Below are 20,092 nucleotides of genomic sequence, written 5' to 3'. Positions count from 1 at the left end.
ATCCGGGCTGTGAAAGAGCCCAGAGCCTGTAAAAGAGCTCCAGCCCTCCCTTGGCTGGCCAAGAGCTAATATGTCAGGTGACAGGTGACAGGTGACAGCACCCTTTCAGCTCTCCCCTCGGGCCTTCGGTAGGCAGAGGACGGACAGGAGAGGCGCTTGGCTCCTGAAGTTGAGAGAGGACGTGGCTTGGTCTCTTTTCTTCTAAAAACTATTTTGGTTTCACTGTGATTCTTGATTCTTCTAAACTCATACCATCTCTGTTTCCAGGGCAACCGAGGGCTCGGTTTTTACGGACAGAAGGGTGAAAAGGTAAGGAGACCCGATGACAGGAATCAGTGAGCATCACTGCTCAGGGTGACCTGAGAACACAGTTTACATACAATCATGGTCAAATGCCAAGTCATCCACACTCCAGGGACAATGGTGGATTAGGGAAGACAAAACTGTGAACAGTCTAGGTGGGCAGAGATTCCAACAGGGACCTGTGACTTCCACCCATCTTCAGGACTGAGGAGTGGAGGTGTCCCCTAAGAATGCCTTGTAACATGTGGGACCCAGAGAAGATTAAAGGGCTCAGCTGAAGTGTAAGCTGGAACCAGCCCAGGGAACAGACCACATGGATGCCCTGGCTGAATTCACTAAGGGGGTGGGGGGAGATAAAGAACAAAATACATAAAGATGTGAAGTCCCCTACAATGAAATATCCCACAGTAATTAGGTCAAATAATGGGAGGGAGGGCCTGGGGAGAGGTCACTGGTGCGAGGGAATGGTCACATGGAAGACTGTGGAGATGAACTTTACAGCCATCCACAAGAAGGCATTACTCAGATACTGATAAACACATGGAAGCCTTCATGGGTCCTGTGGTCTCCATCTTTGAACATGCTACTGAATTGCCCAGAACACACGGAGACCTTCAGGAGATGTCCCGGCACTTAGTCTGCTGCCGTGCCTGCCACATGGTGGCTGAGCTCAAACTTAGAGTGTTGTTTACTGGTAGAAACAGCAAAAGAAACATCAGTTGGAATCTCCTGTGTTTATCAGTTTCTGAGAGAGAAAGGTCGTGAGCAGGGCATGGGGCCGGCCATTGCTACTCACGTGGACCAGTGTCTGCTGCCACAGACACAACCGCAGTGAAAGTCTCCTCGAGATATTTAGTCTAGCCTTGGCTCGTTAGTGTACACAGTGCCTTTTGCGTCTGGTGACCCCAGCAAAGCCCAAATCTATCAAATCTTTTGTAGCCTGCAGAAGCAGGTACAATGTGGAATCATTGGTGGCCTCTGACCTTGACATACTAATTCTTAACAGTTGCCAATGGGGAAGGTGGTTCACATCGTGTTAGACTGCCATTATTTCAGTGTGGTTATTTTATTGTTGTGATACAAAGTAGCCATGCAAAGCCAAACCAAACCAAACAGTGCCTGTGGTAAGACTGGGCTGTCCCTCAAGTTCTGTGCCCTCCTGATTCAAAACTGTCACTTTTGCTGAACACTCTGTAGGGTGACATAGGACAGCCAGGACCCAACGGGATCCCATCTGACATCACACTTGTTGGGCCCACAACATCAACGATCCACCCGGATCTGTACAAGGTAAAGGGATGGTCATTCCCAGCTGACCTAGGAGAAGGAGGGGGCAAAGGTCATTTTGTTCATTTTTATGCAAACAGTTGCATCCCAAGACAGGAAAGACCTCACTGCCAATTTGGTATCCAGGGGAGAGAACCAGACCAGATTTGCACCAGCTTCTGGGGGGACTGGACAGTTTCTGTCAGCCAGAAGGAGGTGCTTGTGAGCTGCTGAGTCCTGCATATTAACAGCAAAGATGGGCCAAAGGCCTGCCAGTCCAAAATACCGTGAAGAAATTCTATACTGCTTTTAAAGCTATTTTGGCTTGAGGTGTTAGTGTGTTCCAACTGCCTTTTCCTACAAAGACCTTATTTGACTAAGTGTGGTCACTGAGGGTCCTCTGGGCTGGGTCCTCCCACACTGTGGGCACTCACATCCATCTCCATGAATGCTCAGAAGTGCCTGCGCCCTGTGGCTGGTGCAGATAACTTGCTGCTCAGATGGAAAAGAGGAAGGCTCCCAGGTCGGGCACGTCACAAATCGCCTTCTGAAAACTCTAGAAAAACAGTCCCTGTTTGCATTGGAGACTCGAAGCTGCAGCATTCAGGAGTTGTTGATTACCAGGAATTCATCAAGATTGCTTGATAGTTCATCAAATACATTCTTGCCTCGTAGCCTAAGACAGGATCGATGTTTATGTACTGCCGATGTCAAAGACCAGAGCGTTTCTTACTCTGTGTATTCTTCACAGGGTGAAAAAGGAGATGAAGGAGAGCAAGGGATACCCGTAAGTTCAACAACGACTCCTTCCCTCCCTCCTGCGATTGCTCCCTCTTCGGGGCTCCTGTTGGAATGATGGGGTGTGCTGTGGTCTTAACCCTTGTGTTCTTGTACACTTCTCTATGTGAGGAGGCATCATGGTTACACAGTGCATTTGATTTAATCACGTGAATACTTAGCATTATCTGAAGCTGTAAGTGGGGGGGTTGGGGGGGCTGGGACGGAATCAGGATGGCCTCTGCTCTAGGCCCAAGGGGTCACTGCCATCTTGTTTATCCAGTTTGACTAAGCTTCCTAGTTCTTCCTCACTGTAGTGGTGACTGTGGCATCCCAGGTAAAGGTGATCAGCTCTGTGCTCTCTCTACCCCCATCCCATCACTAAGGGGCCTAGGAAGGCTGCAGACTGGCCAGTGGTGAGGTCAGCTCCAGGCACCTCTCACACTCTGGTTTCTCTTTCCTAGGGCGTAATCTCAAAAGGCGAGGAAGGCATCATGGGGTTCCCAGGAATACGGGTGAGCCACGTATTTTATTACCATGGTTGTCTGACTGGTTGGCTTTTTGCTTTTTAAACAGATTTTCTGTTTTTAGATCAGTCTGTAGGTTTACAAAAAAGCTGAGCAAAAAAGATTTCCATGGTCCTACCCTGGGCACAGCCAGCCAGTTAGGCATCCACCAGGGATATCTCTCAGATGTGTTTGCTACAACCCATGAACCCATGTTCCCCTCGTGCTGAAGTTTTTAAAACACTGTGCCTGCCCAGGAGGTTCCTCCCGGTTTGAGCCTTACTAATCTTTGTAGCAATCTGAGGAAAGTATCTAAGATGCAAGTTCATTTCTGCACACCCAAAGAGTCCGATAAAACCGTCTCTCATGGGGAGGCTCATCTGTAAGAGGAAGGTGTCACCTTCAGAGCCATGAGCGTCAACAGCCACCTCGGCACTTGGGGCTGGATTTGGCTACCTGGGGTTGAATGTGGCTGCCTGGCCCTGCTCTTCCAAACCTTGAAAGCACAAGGCTGCTTGACCGTTGCTGGCACTGTCATGCTGTCCTCTGGGGAACTTGGTTGCCTGACCTAAATCTTTATTGCTTGTGTTTTCTGTTCAACACAGGGTTTTCCTGGCCTTGATGGAGAAAAAGGAGTCTTAGGACAGAAAGTAAGTCTAATACGCAAAATGTTCTGGGACTGAAATCTTGTATATATAACCAGTGGCATCTCAGAAAACAGCACTTGTCCCCAAAGCTCACTTGGGGTGTCCCCTGCATCCACAGGCTCATGACTGATTGTTCCAAATGTCAGAGACCTTAGTGGAGCATTAACCTCTGTCTCAGCTTCCCTCCCCCATCTGTTGCTTTGTCCACAGAACCCATCCCAAGTCTCTGCCACTAGGTCCCCGGCCCTGGGCCTCACCCCCTGTCATTGTCACTAAAAGGTTGTCAGTGGGTGACTGAGGTTCCTCCTCTATTTCTTAGAGATCTACACATACTTTGATACTTGCTTGTGTTTAACAATAACCCAGTTGCTTTCCTCCTGTGGTCTGGCAAAGAAAAAGAAACTGTGTATGAAAAAAAATTTTTACAGGTCCAGACAAGATTCAGCAACAACTAAATACCAGCTGAAGCAGAAAGCAAACCAAGAAATGCTTTTATCTAATTAATCACTAATTAACTAACTCACAACATTCATTGTAGGCATGAATTCAGCCCACCTACTGCAGAGCCCAGCACCGTCCTGTGACCCACGGTGGACAGTCCTGGGGTCTGGCTTTAGATCTGTGCCAGCCTCCAGGGTCATGTGATCTAACGTGCTCATGACTTGAACTTGACAACGAAGGAATTCTGAGCAAATTTTTGCCATGCTGTCCTGAATTTCATCTAATGGGCGAGATGTAGGGGTTATCACACTTCAATATATACACACCCAAACATGTCAGGAAGCCACAGGGTTGCAGTACACAAATGCACCAAATTTACTCACCCCAGGATACAGCCATGGCTCCAGTCAGCACCAGAGTGCTCACATAGGGTGTTCAGGGCTCATGTTTCCACCAGGCTGTCCTGTCAGGCACACAAAAAGCAGCCTCAAAACCCTAGATTCCCCTGAGCCCTGCTCAGATCGCCACAGCAAGTAGCCACATGACACTGAAGAGCCCAGAGGCTGAACTAAGACAGAGAAGCTATGTGGCTGTTTTGGGATAGCAGGTAGGCTTGCCTCCTGGTGCCATGGCTGACATCCGTGGCTCTAGCTAGAGGCCAGATTCTGGCATTGACCATGTACAATGGAGACCGCCATTACTACTATTCTTGTTCCTTCTCCTTATAGATCCTAAACTCGGGCTGGAGGCCACACACTAACTAGACCCAACTTCCTATCATGCTAGTTCTTGCTGAGAGTGTCCCCGAAAGTAACACAGCAGAGACAAGAGCTGTCCCCTGCTCCACAGCCAAGGCCAGAATGCCACTGGCTTAAGGGTAGCAATGAGCAGATTCTGTAGCGACAACTAACACAGGCATTAGGCCCAAAGCCCAGCCTTGTCAGAGTCAATGTATGCTGAGGTGGGCAGGTGACACGTTGTCACCTACTCTTCACTGAAACAGAGGAGCTACCATGTCTGCAAACATGGCTCAACACAGCTGCCCCTGGAACTAGAGGCCCATGAAGACTAGAATCCTAGACGAGGGACCAGCAAACCCTGGCCCCTGGCCCACCCCCACCCCTGATGCTGCCACCTAGGTACAGCATAATAGGTCCAGCTTTCTCTCTGTAACTTGGGGAGAAGCAGACATCTGTGCTTAAGTGGGTCAAAGGAAGAAATAGTTTACCCAACTGTAAAAATAGGGGAACAGGCAGACATACACAAATGACTCATCTCACTGCATGTTAGTACAAACCACATTGTCCAAATGGCCAGCTGCTGCCTCCCTACGAGCTTTCCAGATGTGCTGGCCCTCGGGGGCCAGAACTTAAAGGCAGCTCCAAAGAGCTGCCTGCGTGCGTGCGTATGGTGACCCATTAAAGCGGCATGCCAAAGAAGGAGGACTCAGAGAAGGCCATGCTCCCGGGGGAGCCCCAGCCTCCCTACAAGAACAAAGAGCCTTCTTCGCATGCCTGTGTGCATGTACACAGAGAGGGGAGGGGGACACATGTGGTGACACACAGGCATGATACCTAGAAAAGTAAACAGCTCCAGGCAGGGAACAGGAAGATATCTTGTGCATTTGGTTGTATCATATTTTCTGAAAAATAGGCAATTATTTCCCCCTCGTTTGGAGGAAACCTGTGTTGAATGACAGCCGAGTCTTCTCCCATCCTGGAGTTACTATAGAGTATGCTGATGGAGATCTGGTTTCCTGGGGACCGTGCACTGGCCACAGTCTTTGTGTAGTGTGAGTGTGGGGCACAGGAAAAAAGCCATCTCTGTGTGTGACAGGGCCACTGGACCGCCACAGAGCTGTTTAGACTCCAGGAATCACAGCTACCAGGTGTGATTTTCCAGCTACGTGGGAATTAGGAGCAGGCAGCAAGCCAGGCATGTAATGACATCATCATTAAGTCACATGATGCTGCATCTTCCTGCTTCATGGCCCTCTTAGGCGGATCCGGGAAGAAGTCGTTCCCCAAAGGCCCCTGAGTTGAATTACATGAACCCCAGTTCTTTGCCTGAGTTCTTGCCTGAGGAAAGACCTAGAGATCCAGAGATGGGAACGCATCCAAACCCATAAGGCAGTGCCTCCTGTTGAGCATTTGAGGAGACGTTCCCTGGGAGCCTAGCTATAAATATGCCCTAATGGTGAGCTCCCAAGAGCTACTGAGGACCTCTGCTAGTTACTGTCCTTAAGGGTTTAGGGTTCTCAAACAACATAAAATCAACTGTTTTTGAACATTCAACTCCACCTCCTGTGAGAGGACCAGGGTCAGCCACAGCCCTGCAAAAGGGGGGGAAATCAGCCGACCTTAGTCCATCAAGCAGCACATGGGCTCCTGCGGCTCTGTAAAGCCCCTGGACAGGCCTGTTTGGCTTGAACCCTGGTTTGGCTCTGGCAGCTTTGCCATGTCTTTTGAAAGAAGAATGAGCGTCTCAGGTCTTACATGTCTGTCCAGCTTCCTCACCAACTGCACTGGAGAAAACTGGAGGCCAAATTAGTGTTAAGGGTTTGTTTTTGTTTTTAATGAGAAGGAAAATTCCAAATCAACAGACTGAGGATTCTGTTTGGTGGCAACTGGAGACTTTCAAAACTCATTATGAAGGAAGAGTTTACTTCATGGATCAGATGTGGCTGCTGCCCTGCAGGAGACGAATCCTGCACAGTGTCCTGCTCACTCAGATGCTGATGTGGGCAACAGAAGGAGCAGCCGTCCTATTGCACAGTCCCACAGGGGCAAATGGGCACATCCATAGTGCAAGTCGCCCAGTCCCTCAACACCAACAACCAAGGGAAAAATACTAAATAAAACTGCAAGGTTAGGAGGGTGGGGCGCACTGGAGGATGTCTCCGTGGCTGAGAGTTCTTGCTGCTCTTGTAGAGGACCTGGATTCTGTTCCCAGCACCCAGTTGGTCACTCAGAGCCATCTGTAACTCTAGCCCAGGATCTGACCCTCTCTTCTGACATCCACAGGCGCCAGCCACCCACATGGTACACATGCATACATGCAGGAAAAATGCTCACACACATAAAGTAAAGTAAATCTCTTATTTAAAGAAAAAGTGCAGCACAAAGGAAGGAAAAGCTGTTTGATGGCCCTGCAGGCCAGTGCCACATTTGCTCCTGCTTCAAGCATAGTGGCTTGAAAGATATCTGTGCATCTGAAATGAGGGAGATGAACATGCGTTGGGTTGCGGGGTCATTGAGGGGATTCTTGGTGGCTGCATTGGCTGGGCTGGTAGAAGTGCCGTGGGGTTGATTTCTGGAATTTCCCCCCTGCAGCTAGAAATAATAAGCTCACATCTCCCATATCTCTCTTCCAGGGAAGCAGAGGCCTGGATGGTTTCCAAGGCCCCAGTGGACCTCGAGGACCCAAGGTGACTCTGATAATGATATCCTGCTCCTGGCTTAGACAGCACGGGCAGAGGAGATGATCCCCCTAGAGGGGACTTGCTCTGGGTTGCTCAGCCCCCTCAGCATGCCCAGTGCAGCAGGAGGCTGGCTTTGTAGCAACAAGGTGGGGAGGGACCTCCAGTTCCTGATGGAGGGTAGAGCTTGTGTGGTTAACCCTAAGGGCTAAGAGGAAAGACAAGGTGAGGTGATCCAGGGTAGCTAGGAGAGGACCCAGCCCTGTGGGTGGCCCTTCCTGCTAGAGGACATGTCTGTGGAGATCAGGGAAATGCGTGGGTGTGTCTGGAGATTACAGGAGGCTGCTCCACAGAGCAGATGGTGCTGGGCGTCCCTGCGTCTCCATGCTGCCTCCCCCGTTAACCAGATGTCAGCACCATGAGGGTCTGAGACGCAGAATCCTTGTAGTCTCCCAGGCTCTCTGGCATCCATAGTCCCGGCAAGGGCTTCATGGGGAAATCCTCACGTGCTGTGGTGTTCCTTTTTATGTCTGTCTGGTGGTTGGGATGCAGGGACTCCCTGCTGCCACATTGTAGAGCTGTTGCCATGGGGACAGTCCAGTTTTGATTGTGAGAAAACCCACACTATTAAACGAACTCTACATTCTGTGCACTTCTGGGCAATATACAAGGCTATTCTCACAGTGTTTTCTCTCCCCACCCCAGGGAGAACGGGGGGAACAAGGACCCCCAGGACCCTCTGTCTACTCGCCCCATCCATCCCTGGCAAAAGGTTGGTACAAACGCCCCAGTGTATGACGTGGCCTCACATGGACCCTCTTCTGTCGGTAACAAAGTCATAAGCTCTCCAGACAGGTTCTTCAAGTGACTCAGAGACAGCCCAGCTTCCCTGGTGGTTTCAAAAAGGGTCACTAGAAACGGTCACTTTAGTTCTGGCTGACAACACTCAACTACCATCCAGGTGTGACCCTATCTGTGAGCAAGGGAAATGTCTTCATTTCTAGGAGATGCACAGGGTCTTGTTTTTAGCGCCCAGAATGCCACTGAGTCCGCTGAAATCACTGAAACCACTGTGTGTCTTTTTGGAATCTTCTGTGCCTCGATATTGTCTTACATTTAACAGAATCTTACCCTGCTGGGCTGTGAACTGGGGGCCCCTGTATTTTCAGCATTTGAAAGCTCTCTGACTCTCTTCTGTATATACATTGGACTTATTGGGAAGTTGGATGCCTGAAGTGGTCTGTAGATGGCAGCTTTTGCTGCTATGGTTCGGGCTTGTTCCTAGGCAATGATCTGATTCTAACTGATGGGACCTATCTTGGTTGCAGGTGCCCGAGGTGACCCAGGATTCCAAGGTGCTCATGGGGAGCCAGGGAGCCGAGGTGAACCAGGAGAGCCTGGAACCGCGGGTCCTCCAGGCCCATCCATCGGAGATGAAGGTAATGGCGTTTCATAGCATCTAAACATACCTGGTCTCTGGACATGGACCAGTAGTAGGCTTTGCTGGCCACGTGGCTTTCCTGTGGCTCTATCTGTCTTTCTCATGGAGTGGTCTCAGCTCTGATGAGATGAAGGGCACATGCAACAGTAACCCCAGCAAGGTTAGATTATGACCCCAATGGGTGATTAGTGATATCTGGTCCCCAGATGGAAGAACGGGGGGGGGGGGGTCGTCCAATGATGTCAGCAAATGGTCACAATCCCAGGCCATTGTGGAAGCTGTAAAAGTTGACAAGTTGTGAAGAAACGTACCAAGGCCATCACCTTCTTCTGTTAACTAAACCCTGATGCTTGTTCCTGGTGGCAGGTCCTCTGTGACAGGAAAGCCAGCACAGCCTTTACCTATGGGGACACTCACCTGCTGCAAATGTTCTTGGATTTCAGATTCAATGAGAGGCCTTCCAGGGGAGATGGGACCCAAAGGCTTCTCAGGAGAACCAGGGCCCCCTGCACGCTATCCTGGCCCACCAGGAGCAGATGGAAGACCAGGTCCCCAAGGAGTCCCTGGACCTGCAGGCCCACCTGGACCAGATGGTGAGTGGCTGTGTTCACCTGGAGCCTAACCAACCTGGTTCTGAGTTGATCCGGTGGGCTAATGAGTGAGGGTATGGTGGGCATTCCCAGGGTCCACACAGGAACTGGCATAGCAGCTATCACCTCTCCATCTGTAGGGAATCAATGATCCCACAGGCCCTGGATGGTAAGCTATGGCTTCGATGACTTAGCAGCAAGGCGCCCACTGTGAGCTGAAATCCCTGTGCTTGGGTCTCTGTAGGCATCTCTTTCCTTAACTCACAGCTCCTCTGCTCTGCTTCAGCAATCTGGGTCAGCGTGTGATAATCAGCTTCTCTGTCACTGCAAAGCCAGTGTCACAGGAGATAGCTATTGATGCAAGAAAGGATTGCTGCATAAAGGAATGGTGGCCACTGACAGGGCACAGGAGACCCAGAGAGTCTGTATATATGGCAGATGAGGAGGAAGGTTTGGCCAGCCTGCTGTCCCACAGCACCTGAGTTAGCCAGGGTGATTCCCCATAGCAGCTGGGATGGTCCCTGAGTCAGCCAGGGTAGCATTTTCAGGTTGTGATGGTCCATGCCATCCTTAATATCAAGAACGTTTATCTACTGAGTGGTATGTGTGCCATAGCTTTGAGCTGGTCATCCACAAAGCCCGGTCTCTTCAGCTATAGCATTCAGTTACACATTAGATGTTGAAAAATTCCTCATGGGAACATTTCATCTGCTGGAAAAACTGGCTTTTGAGGCACTGGAAGGAAAGATGAGGTCATTTTCTCTTTCTGGGGTGACATCGACCCAAATGTAGGCACTTCTTTCCAAAATGGTTTCAACTCCCTGACATCACCTCCAGCAGCAATCTCTCCTCAAGTCGTCCCTTCAGGGGGCAGGGCAACCTATTTGCTCATGGGTAGTGTTGGGGTTTAGTTAAACTTCAAGTTCAGAGGCCGTTTTAATTGCTTTGGGAAAATCCTTCTCTGCACCATCTCCAGAGGGAAAGTTGTTAGTAGCGTCTCTTCCATAGAAAGAAATTCTTCTCTAAAACAGACGCATAGGAAGCCAGTCACTTTACTTCTGCTCATATCCCACAGTAACATTTTAACTTAACATGAGCCTACTTGCCCAGTTCTCTCTCTTTTGGAAGATAGCACATTCTATCTTCCAAAAATAGAAAAGTGTTACCGGGCGTGGTGGCGCACGCCTTTAATCCCAGCACTCGGGAGGCAGAGGCAGACGGATTTCTGAGTTTGAGGCCAGCCTGGTCTACAAAGTGAGTGCCAGGACAGCCAGGGCTACACAGAGAGACCCTGTCTCGAAAAACCAAAAAAAAAAAAAAGAAAAGAAAAGTAAGTGTTGATATTTTCTTGGATGATGCATCTGAGCAAAGCTATCTTTAATGTTTTCTATTATGCTAAAGGTAATTTTTATGATTTATATTTGTTAATATTGACAGGAAAATATTTATTGATGACATGTGTACCATAAAAATGTCTATGAGCCTGTCCTTCCTGTATGTAGTGTCTGTAGGGTTTTCCCCACATGCGTCAAAAACATAAAGGCATACCATGAATGAGGACATTGTCTCTGTCACTCTATCCTGTCACAAGCATCCGATATCTTCCTGGATGAATTTTGCTCACTAAGTGGTTTACGGCTTCAATGACGTAAATAAACTAACAGAAGCAAACAGATCTAGACAGAAACCTGTAGTAGATTACCAGCTGAGAAGGGGATGTAGCAGAAAAGGGACTCATGTAAGAAGTTTATCAACTAAAAAACATTAGGACATCCAGTTTAAGCCCTTCTTGCATTGTTTCCTCTGTGAGACACATTGTTGTTTTCTCTGTGAGATACATTGTTACCAAATCAACTGTTCTTACAGCAAACTCTTAAGTGAAAACTAGCCGACCACTGGCCTTTTGAAGTGTGCCTCACAGTTCTGATCCACCCTGAAATTAGTACTGGAAACCAGGAGTCCTACCTTGCTCAGCCTTTCTCAGATCTGAAACTTTTGGAGTCTTCTCTCAGAAACTGCCTTTGGTCCTATTTTGTGTGCTGCGGTTGCTGGAAGCCAGAATGCTTAGTCATTCAGAGAATCAGAGCGAACATTGATGCCAGCTGTCTTTCGGGGTGAAAGGCTCTGCTGGCGCCATTTCTAGTACAGCTGACTGAATCAGCTATTGGCTTCTTCGTGGAAGTCATGCTGAGATCTCCCACGTACCAAAGAACGTATTTAAAATTATGAATGAATTACGTAGAAGAAAACAACCCAGGGGAGAGACAGAGGTCGAATCTACACGGCTCAACTGTGCCTTCATAAAGGCCTTACTAACTCCCAAGAAAGATATCTCTCTTTGGTCTTGGTGCAGGTTTTAAATGGCGATTTTGTCCTTGGTGACAGGTCTCTAGTTTTAAGTGTTCATAGAGTCCAGGTGATCATCCTTCTATTTACGGTCTGCTTTTCTCTCCATCTGTCAAGAGGGCTTGACAGTTTAGGCTAGAGCCCAACCCAAACCTAAGCATCTCCTGGAGGGGTTCCACGAGAGTGCCTGCGTGGAAAGGCTTTCCTCGGCTCCATAGTACCTGTCCACTATTCCTATCTCTGGACACTTTGTAGGACTTCTCAGTGGTCCCCTCTCCCTCTCCCTCTCTAACTGCTTCTCTCTCTCCCTCCCTCCCCCACCTTTCTCTCTTTGTCTCTCTCTGCCTGTCTCTGTCTCTCTCTTTCTCTCTCCTCTCCTCTCTTCCCCTCTCCTCTCCTCTCCTCTCCTCTCCTCCCCTCCTCTCTCCTCTCCTCTCCTCCCCTCCTCTCTCCTCTCCTCTCTTCCCCTCTCCTCTCCTCTCCTCTCCTCTCCTCTCCAGTGGGAATGCAGCCCTGTGAAAACATTGCCATTCCTCCTCTGTACTCTGAGCTACAGCCATGAAAGTTCTCACTAGAAACAGCAGCACTGGGTCTCAAGAATGCCCAGAGCGGATCTGCAGATCTCCACCCTGTCACTCTCTTCTTTGACCCACACATTCCCTGGTACCACTATTCCTCCATAGCGTCTGTACTTGAGCCAGGAGTCTCTGGGCACCTCACTCTCCACACTGGACTCACAGTGTGTGGTGCAGTCTCTCTCCTTAAAACACTTCAGGACTCCCGTTGCCCTTAGGAATAAAAGCCCAAGAGGGTCTTCTCCCCTCTTCCATGACAACACTCCTCCGTGTACCCTTTACACACTCCCTGGTCATGGCTCCATACTGTTAAGGGGCCATTTGGTCCCTCCGTTCCATTTCTGGAGAGCCCTTCAGCTCCCCGCCTGGCCAGCTCTCTCTGTCAGCCACAGTCCATGCCACTTCCTCAGAAGGCCCTCCTGGACACCACCCATTCTAAATCACCTGCTCCCAGCTTCCCTCTCACGGTGCTAGCTAGAATCTGAAACTTCACATTTGTTTGCTGAGCGTGTTAGCTGTGTCCCTGCATCTCAGCTGTCAGCTCGAGGCAGGCCAGCTTCCCAGTGCCAACACAGCTCCTGGCCTGCTGCCTGGCGTGGCTCAGGAGCTGGCTTGTAGTGGATGAATGTGTGAGTGAGAGACTGTGTTAGATGTGAGGCCAGATCAGATTACACAGAACAATGCTCGCTGGTCTCTTCTACAAGCCTCTGCTTCCCTAGGCGCTCCCAAACCATCCCATGCCTTTGAAGGCCTTATCCTTTCTACTTCCTGTGTAGCCACAAGCACCTACCTTGTCCTGGGGTATTCAATGGAGCTATGACCACTACTAGATTTAGCAGCGATAAGGCTTGGTGGCTCATACCTGTCATCCTGACACCTGGGAGGCTGAGACCAGAGAGTCACCATAAGTTTGAGGCCAGCCTGGCCTACAGAGTAAGACAATGAGAAGCAAAGGAGTCCAGAGGTACTCAGCTACCACGCGCAGCCAATCTCGCCTGGATAAGCAGCCTCAGATCTGCCACCAGATGGCAGTCTTCCCAAAGGCCTCTAAGAATTGTGAGGTCTTAGTGGAGTCTCAGCTGGTCAATTGATATACATATGTGCAATTATTGGGGGCACTGTAGTGACTAATAACGCTGACCCTTAGTGAAAAAAAAAAGTGAACCTAGAAGAGGAACATTGGGGCCAAGGTCATTTAGTGAGGTCAACCATGCCCAGTACCAATTAGGAGAATTCCAGTTAGTTTCCAGGACCCCCATGTTTGCAGGTTTACATGTGTGTTCATGTGTGCAGGAGAAAGGAGAAGTGGGGAGGTCTGAGAAGAGATGGGCATGCACTCCAGAAAGGGGACAGAGGGGAGAGCTGAGTTTATCTTAGTCCCCCCCCCGCCCCCTCCCCCCCCCCACACCCCTTGGGGGAAGTTCTCTGAGGCTGAGCAGAGATGCGCGGCCATCAGCAACATGGCTGAAGTCAAATTCTTCGTTTGGACTGAACGTTCCTCAAAAGCAAAGACATTGGTCTCTATACATTGGTGGAAAAGCTAAATTTGCAGGCTCTGGTCTCTGTTCCATCCTGAGGGACCATGGCCACATGGCTGTCCAAACTTCTGTCTTGGAGGTGCTGGTGTGGGCCTGGAGATGCAAGGAGCTGGGGTAGACTTGGCTGAGAGGCTGCACTGGACCTGATCTGGCCGACTCTCACAAATGCTTTTGTCCCGTGTGTTTCTCCGTAGGCTTCCTGTTTGGCCTGAAAGGATCAGAAGGGAGAGTGGGCTATCCGGGACCTTCAGGTTTCCCAGGAACACGAGGGCAGAAAGGATGGAAAGGTGAGGACTGCAGGGTGGGAAGGTCAGGATGGTGACCCCCAACCTAGCCCCCATGTCACCTCCTCTTGCAAGTTGACCCCGCCCCCACCCTTCATTCACTTCTCTGAGGGTAAAGGATGGGCGGTCTGATCTGAAATCTGAAATGCTACAAAATCTGAAACTCTCTGAGAACCAATATGCCAATCTGGCACAGCAAGTGGGAAATCCCACAGCTGGCATCACTTGCTGGGCCGCAGTCAAAGTGGCCACACCAAAACTTGTGGATAAAGTTAACTTCGGGCTGTGTACAAGTCCTATGAAACACCTTATGTCTGGATGAGGACTACCCGTGACCTCACCATGTATATGCAGCAGAAAAGGCACTCTGAAGCCAGGCGTGGCAGCGCACGCCTTTAATCACAGCACTCGGTGTCTTCTCCCACCAGCCCCATCACCTGTCCTCTATCCCTGCTATTCCAAGCCCAGCTTAACGTATGTATCCCTGTCCTAATCATGACAGGTGAAGCTGGAGACTGCCAATGTGGCCAGGTCATCGGGGGTCTTCCGGGACTGCCAGGACCCAAAGGTTTTCCCGGTGTCAATGGGGAGCTCGGAAAGAAAGGCGACCAAGGAGACCCAGGCCTGCACGGTATCCCTGGGTTCCCAGGATTCAAGGTGAGAGAAGAGCGCCCCCTGCTGGCTAGGGTTACCTTGCAGCTGCCAGGTGCCGGTGCCTGAGGCGAGCCAAACATTGTTCACACACACTGTATCGGCCTTTTTTTTTTTTTTTTCTAAGATGTGCTTTTGAAAACTTTAACCTGTTGGACTGAGATAGTGCAAGCTACTATGTAAGATAGACATGAAGTTATCACAGGACCCAGAGGTTCCATTCCAGGCTGCAGAAAGGAACTGCAGCCCTGTGCCTTCTCAAGTATATGCACTGTGTGTGGAATGGCATTATACATAAGAGCCGTTTTGTTTTATAGAAACACCCCAAATGCCCACTGTCTGATAGGTAGGAGAGAGAAAAAATGCATGCCCACGCTAAGGTATGCCATCCTTCACAGGTGGAACACTGGGCACACTGCTGTGTAGACACATATGCACGTGCACATATGCACAGCCTCACCATGTCTCCCAAGCCAGCCTTCAACCGCTGGCAATGCTCCCATTTCTGCCTCCCTTACTCTGGGATGACAGGTGTGTGGCACCACAGCTGAATGTCCCTGTCACTTATCCTTACAGCAATAGAGAAAGAAAGTTCTTGAGGCACCTGGCCACAGACAGCTTCAGCATTCCAACCCTACAGAAAGAGAACCTAAGCCGAACAAGAAAAATGACATTGTTTCATCTTAGTGCAATGATACTATGTTTCATCTTAGTGCGGGAGACGTGCCAGTGTGATCGCAGATCTGCTGCTAGCCTAGGCTACATGAGCAAGACCCTGTCAAACACACATATACACACACAGCAAAAGGAAAATGAATGTTTTAAAGACAGTGCCCCCCCCCCAAGTCTGAGTGTTGTTAACATGTTCAGAAAAGATCCTGAACTGGAAGCCATATGCTCCATCCTGGAGAATCAAGTCAGCTGTTCGTCTGACTCATTCCTAGAAGCAAATGGATTCCACTCGGTGCCTCTGAAACCTATAAATAGCCCACGTGTGCCTACTGCCCTCCTGTGTGCACACAGCAGAGGGCTTTTCTCCAACCGCCTCTGGTTGTGTTTGTTGTCCTGAACTTAATTATATGTCTGTGTGTACAACAACCCTGTGTAAAAGGATCCCCTAGGATGGGGTGTGTGTGTGTGTGTGTGTGTGGCTGGGGGAGTAAGAGTGTGGGTCTGTGGAGCTGTGTGATTGTGACCGGGAGGCTGATGGGATAGATGGGTACAGATAAATGGGTTGTTGATTGGCCAAATGATGTGTAGGAATGCCCGGAATAGTGTTCTGTGATTGTGGCTGGTTATCTGATCAGCTAGTTGGATGGATGGATGGATGGATGGATGGTTGAGAGAGGGAGAAACTGGTACATAGTTGGTTATCTAGATAGATCATACACTTGACTAGTTTGTTGGAGAAGATAGGTTGGTTGGCTGTTTATAATGATGGATGGACGGATGGATGGATGGACAGATGGATGGATGGATAACGATTGACTGACTGGCTGGTTAGTTGTAGTATTTGTGCTGTATAGCCTGGAAGGGTGGTTGAGGCACAAGAGCTGTCCATAAACACCCACTGAGCACCATTGTGTGTCTGTGTGTGAGCAGCTGTTCTAAACCCAGAAGTGTCTCCCTTCTCAATAAACCAAGTTCCCCTGGAATTCTCTAGCACAAGGCAGTCCACAAGCACATGTAACCTTCCATTCAATTAAACCAACACTCAACAGTCCCCAACTCTCGCAAAGAGTTAGTTAATCAAGATACACCACAAGTAATGCCTCGCATACAAAAGTCCAATCCCAGATCATTTCTACCCTGTGGAGCTGCAGGGATCTCAGAGCCCTGAAGGAAACTGCTCTGAGGCATGTCTTCCCTCCACGTTGTCAGCCTCGATTTGCAAAGAGAAGCTATTGTTCTCGATTGGTCACATCTAGATAGGAAGTGGCCGTGTCTTCTTTTACAGGTTTATTTATTTGTATTTTATGTGATATGGGTGTTTTGCCTGTGTTTCGATGTGGAGAGAGAGAGAGAGAGAGAGAGAGAGAGAGAGAGAGAGAGAGAGAGAGAGAGAGAGAGAGAGAGAGAGAGAGAATTGCACCACATGCATGCAGTACCCACAAAGGCCAGAAGAGGGCATCAGATAAGCACCAAACATCTTAAGCATCTTTCCATCTCAATAAATGATCCTTCCTACCCGTTATCCTACAGGTTCATTACCTGTTTGGACTCTAATGATCGTAACCACCTTCCTGAAGCCCACGGGCAGGGTTTCTTCCAGCCTTGTGGAGAGTTCTTTCCAGCAGGCAATTGTCCACAAAATGCATAACTCAAGATCCTTTAACAGTCTGAAGGAGGAAGAGACATCCTTGTGTTTCTGTCCACAGGGGGCCCCGGGCATTGCTGGAGCTCCTGGACCCAAAGGAATAAAGGGAGACTCTAGAACAGTCACCACCAAAGGTTAGTGCTCTGTGACTGAGCGCTTCTCGGCTCAATTAGCAATCTGTGTGTGTGTGTCCCTGGCTGGGTAGATTCACGTGCAAATCTTTCCCAGGTGAGCGAGGACAGCCAGGTATCCCTGGTGTACATGGAATGAAAGGTGATGATGGCGTCCCAGGACGTGATGGGCTGGATGGATTCCCTGGTCTGCCTGGTCCCCCGGTAAGCTGTTGCCTCGCTCCAACCAACCCAGCCCCACTCCTCAGTTGCTTCCTGTTCTTTGGACATCTCAGGAGTCGTGGACTCGCCCTTGGCTCTCACCCAGTGCCCGGGACAAGTCCATTCTGTTCTAGTCAGCGGACGTCATGTCTTTAAAGACTAGTGAGTGAACTGGGAAGCACAGGGTGAACGCTTCAAACAGTGGAGGGACGTCCATGTCCATTATGGTCTCTGTGGAATAGGCCCTGGGTGTTGTCAGGAGAGGGTCTTCCCTGTTCCCAGGCAGATCTTGGAAGAGTTAGTGTCCCTCCGTTTTCACAAACCTTGCAGGCTCTAGCAAGCTAGAGCATGACGTCATAAGGTAAGAACAAAATGGAGAGATGGCTCAGTGGTTAAGAGCATTGACTGCTCTTCCAGAGGTCCTGAGTTCAATTCCCAGCAACCACATGGCGGCTCACAACCATCTGTATGGGATCTGATGCCCTCTTCTGGTGTGTCAGAAGATAGGGACAATGTTTGTGTGTATATATATATATATACACATTATATGTGTGTGTATATATATATATATATATATACACATTGTGTATATATGTGTGTACATTGTATATATGTGTGTACATTGTATATATGTGTGTACATTGTGTGTATATATATGCATATGTGTGTGTGTATATATATATATATATATATATATATAGAGAGAGAGAGAGAGAGAGAGAGAGAGAGAGAGAGAGAGTGCCAAAATGGCTTGCCCAGATGCCATCCACAACCAAAGCCTGGGCTGTCCACTCTATGGTCTCTAGTGACCCTGTGAAATGGGAAAATGGGAAGTCCTGCTTTGTTGACCCCGCCTACACTAGAGAGGCTAAATATGGATGCGCACGTGCTTTGAGGGTCCTACAAACAAAGAGAGACTTGGCCCAGTGACTTGCCATAGTACTCTCTTATCTTTGAATCCAAAGGAGAAAGTGATGTCAGGGCAGGCTGGCTTCTTCACTCCTGCCTATCAGAAGCCCGCACCCTCACCCATGACTCTGTAGGCAGGCTAGGACACTCAGCATCTCATTAGCCATACAGAGCACTGACATTGGGGCCACGCTGGGCACGACTCTGTGAGCCCTGCCCCTGCCCACTGCCCAGAGCTCACCACTCCTACCATTATCCCTCCAAGAGTCCCCACCTGGCTGAAATCATCACTACATGGCAAGCCACTAGACAGGACACCTAGCCTGTCCCCTGTAGATGTCCCTCATTCTAAGAGCACATGGCTCCTTCTTGTTTAACTCCCTTTCCTCTAATAATTGATGTCCCTCATGAACAGCAGGCATGTCACACATGTGACAGAAGGACTGGAGTTCCTGTGTCTATGGTCCTGAGTATAAATGTGTCTCCCAGGCTGACCCTCCACTGTGCTGAAAGTCAGTGCTTTAAGCTCTAACTTCGACTCAGTCACTCGCTTAGATGCTTTCCTCCCAGCTGACCTGTTCTTGACCTGCAGCCCAGAATTCCAGAGAAACAGGGAAGGGCAAAGGGGAAGGCATGGCTGGCTCGAATGTCTGTATGCGTTTGAAGGTAACCGGGATTCTCTTGCAGGGTGATGGCATCAAAGGCCCTCCAGGGGATGCAGGTCTCCCTGGTGTACCTGGAACCAAGGGCTTTCCAGGAGACGTCGGTCCTCCAGGACAGGGCTTACCAGGCCCGAAAGGCGAGCGTGGTTTCCCTGGAGACGCTGGGTTGCCTGGACCTCCGGGCTTCCCTGGTCCTCCAGGTCCCCCAGGAACCCCAGGACAGAGAGGTATGAAGGAGTCCTCCCCTTGTCCTCCTGGGTCCTGGGGCAGTCAGCATGTCTGTGTCCCCGACGTCTCTAGATTCATGCACATGTGACCAGGGACACGTATGCCAGGCAGGAACATCATGTTCCACATTTGTTCATGACATATGGAACATTTGTGTACCCCAGGCTCCCTAGACCCACCATCCTCTCTGTTGGACTGCTGGAATGTACAACTTCTTTGGGCAAATGAGGCCACCCACACCCAGCCTGCACAGCAGCACACACGTGCACACACACATGCAGGTGCACACGCATGCACATACATACTCAAATATGTGCCCAGGCATGGGTAAGTCGATGGCTTCCATTAGTTCTGACTTTGGCTCCTTCTTTGTTTGTGTCTCTCCAGATTGTGACACGGGTGTGAAAAGACCTATCGGAGGCGGCCAGCAAGTGATCGTTCAGCCAGGTACAAGGGAGAGCAAGTGGCTCGAGTCTGTGTTACTACTCTAGATGGTAAAACGTGGGACTCAATGGCAAGTGACCCACGGCAGCCAGGCCTGTGCTCTCCTGCAGACAGGCAAGACTGACTCCTAGAATAGCCATGCTGGTAGGACATCTGTCCTTACTAAAGGATGCTCAGCAGAGAGGCCAGCTGAGCACCACCATCCTAGGCCCCAGGAGCATCTGCAGCCCTGGTGTCTCCATCACTGTTCTCTCAATGTGAAGAGACACCATGACCAAGGCAACTCTTATTAAAGGGAGCGTTTAATTGGGGCTGGCTTACAGTGTCAGAGGTTCAGTCCATTCTCATCACGGTGGGAGCATTGCAGCACACAGGCAGACATGGTGCTGGAGAAATAGCTGAGAGTTCTAAATTCAG

The 20,092-nt window shown here is 49.7% G+C and overlaps 1 protein-coding gene across 1 annotated transcript in view; it reads left to right on the top strand.

The window, feature by feature from the left end:
• The window catches only part of Col4a2 (collagen type IV alpha 2 chain), a 138,157-nt gene that overhangs the window by 95,296 nt on the left and 22,769 nt on the right, over positions 1–20,092 (top strand). Inside the window, exons 12-26 of the mRNA XM_021169415.3 lie at positions 268–309; positions 1,501–1,593; positions 2,321–2,356; positions 2,811–2,861; positions 3,458–3,502; positions 7,314–7,367; positions 8,064–8,130; positions 8,687–8,797; positions 9,243–9,392; positions 14,043–14,135; positions 14,635–14,789; positions 17,162–17,234; positions 17,329–17,435; positions 19,029–19,230; positions 19,619–19,678. Coding sequence (XP_021025074.1) covers positions 268–309; positions 1,501–1,593; positions 2,321–2,356; positions 2,811–2,861; positions 3,458–3,502; positions 7,314–7,367; positions 8,064–8,130; positions 8,687–8,797; positions 9,243–9,392; positions 14,043–14,135; positions 14,635–14,789; positions 17,162–17,234; positions 17,329–17,435; positions 19,029–19,230; positions 19,619–19,678 — 1,339 coding nt within the window. The remainder of the gene's footprint in view (positions 1–267; positions 310–1,500; positions 1,594–2,320; positions 2,357–2,810; positions 2,862–3,457; positions 3,503–7,313; positions 7,368–8,063; positions 8,131–8,686; positions 8,798–9,242; positions 9,393–14,042; positions 14,136–14,634; positions 14,790–17,161; positions 17,235–17,328; positions 17,436–19,028; positions 19,231–19,618; positions 19,679–20,092) is intronic.

This window comes from Mus caroli, unplaced genomic scaffold, assembly GCF_978045245.1.
Source record: "Mus caroli unplaced genomic scaffold, Mus_caroli_1 scaffold_10, whole genome shotgun sequence".
Classification (NCBI taxonomy): domain Eukaryota; kingdom Metazoa; phylum Chordata; class Mammalia; order Rodentia; family Muridae; genus Mus; species Mus caroli.
Note: the sequence above shows the minus strand (reverse complement) of the source record. Positions and strands in the feature narration are given on the sequence as shown.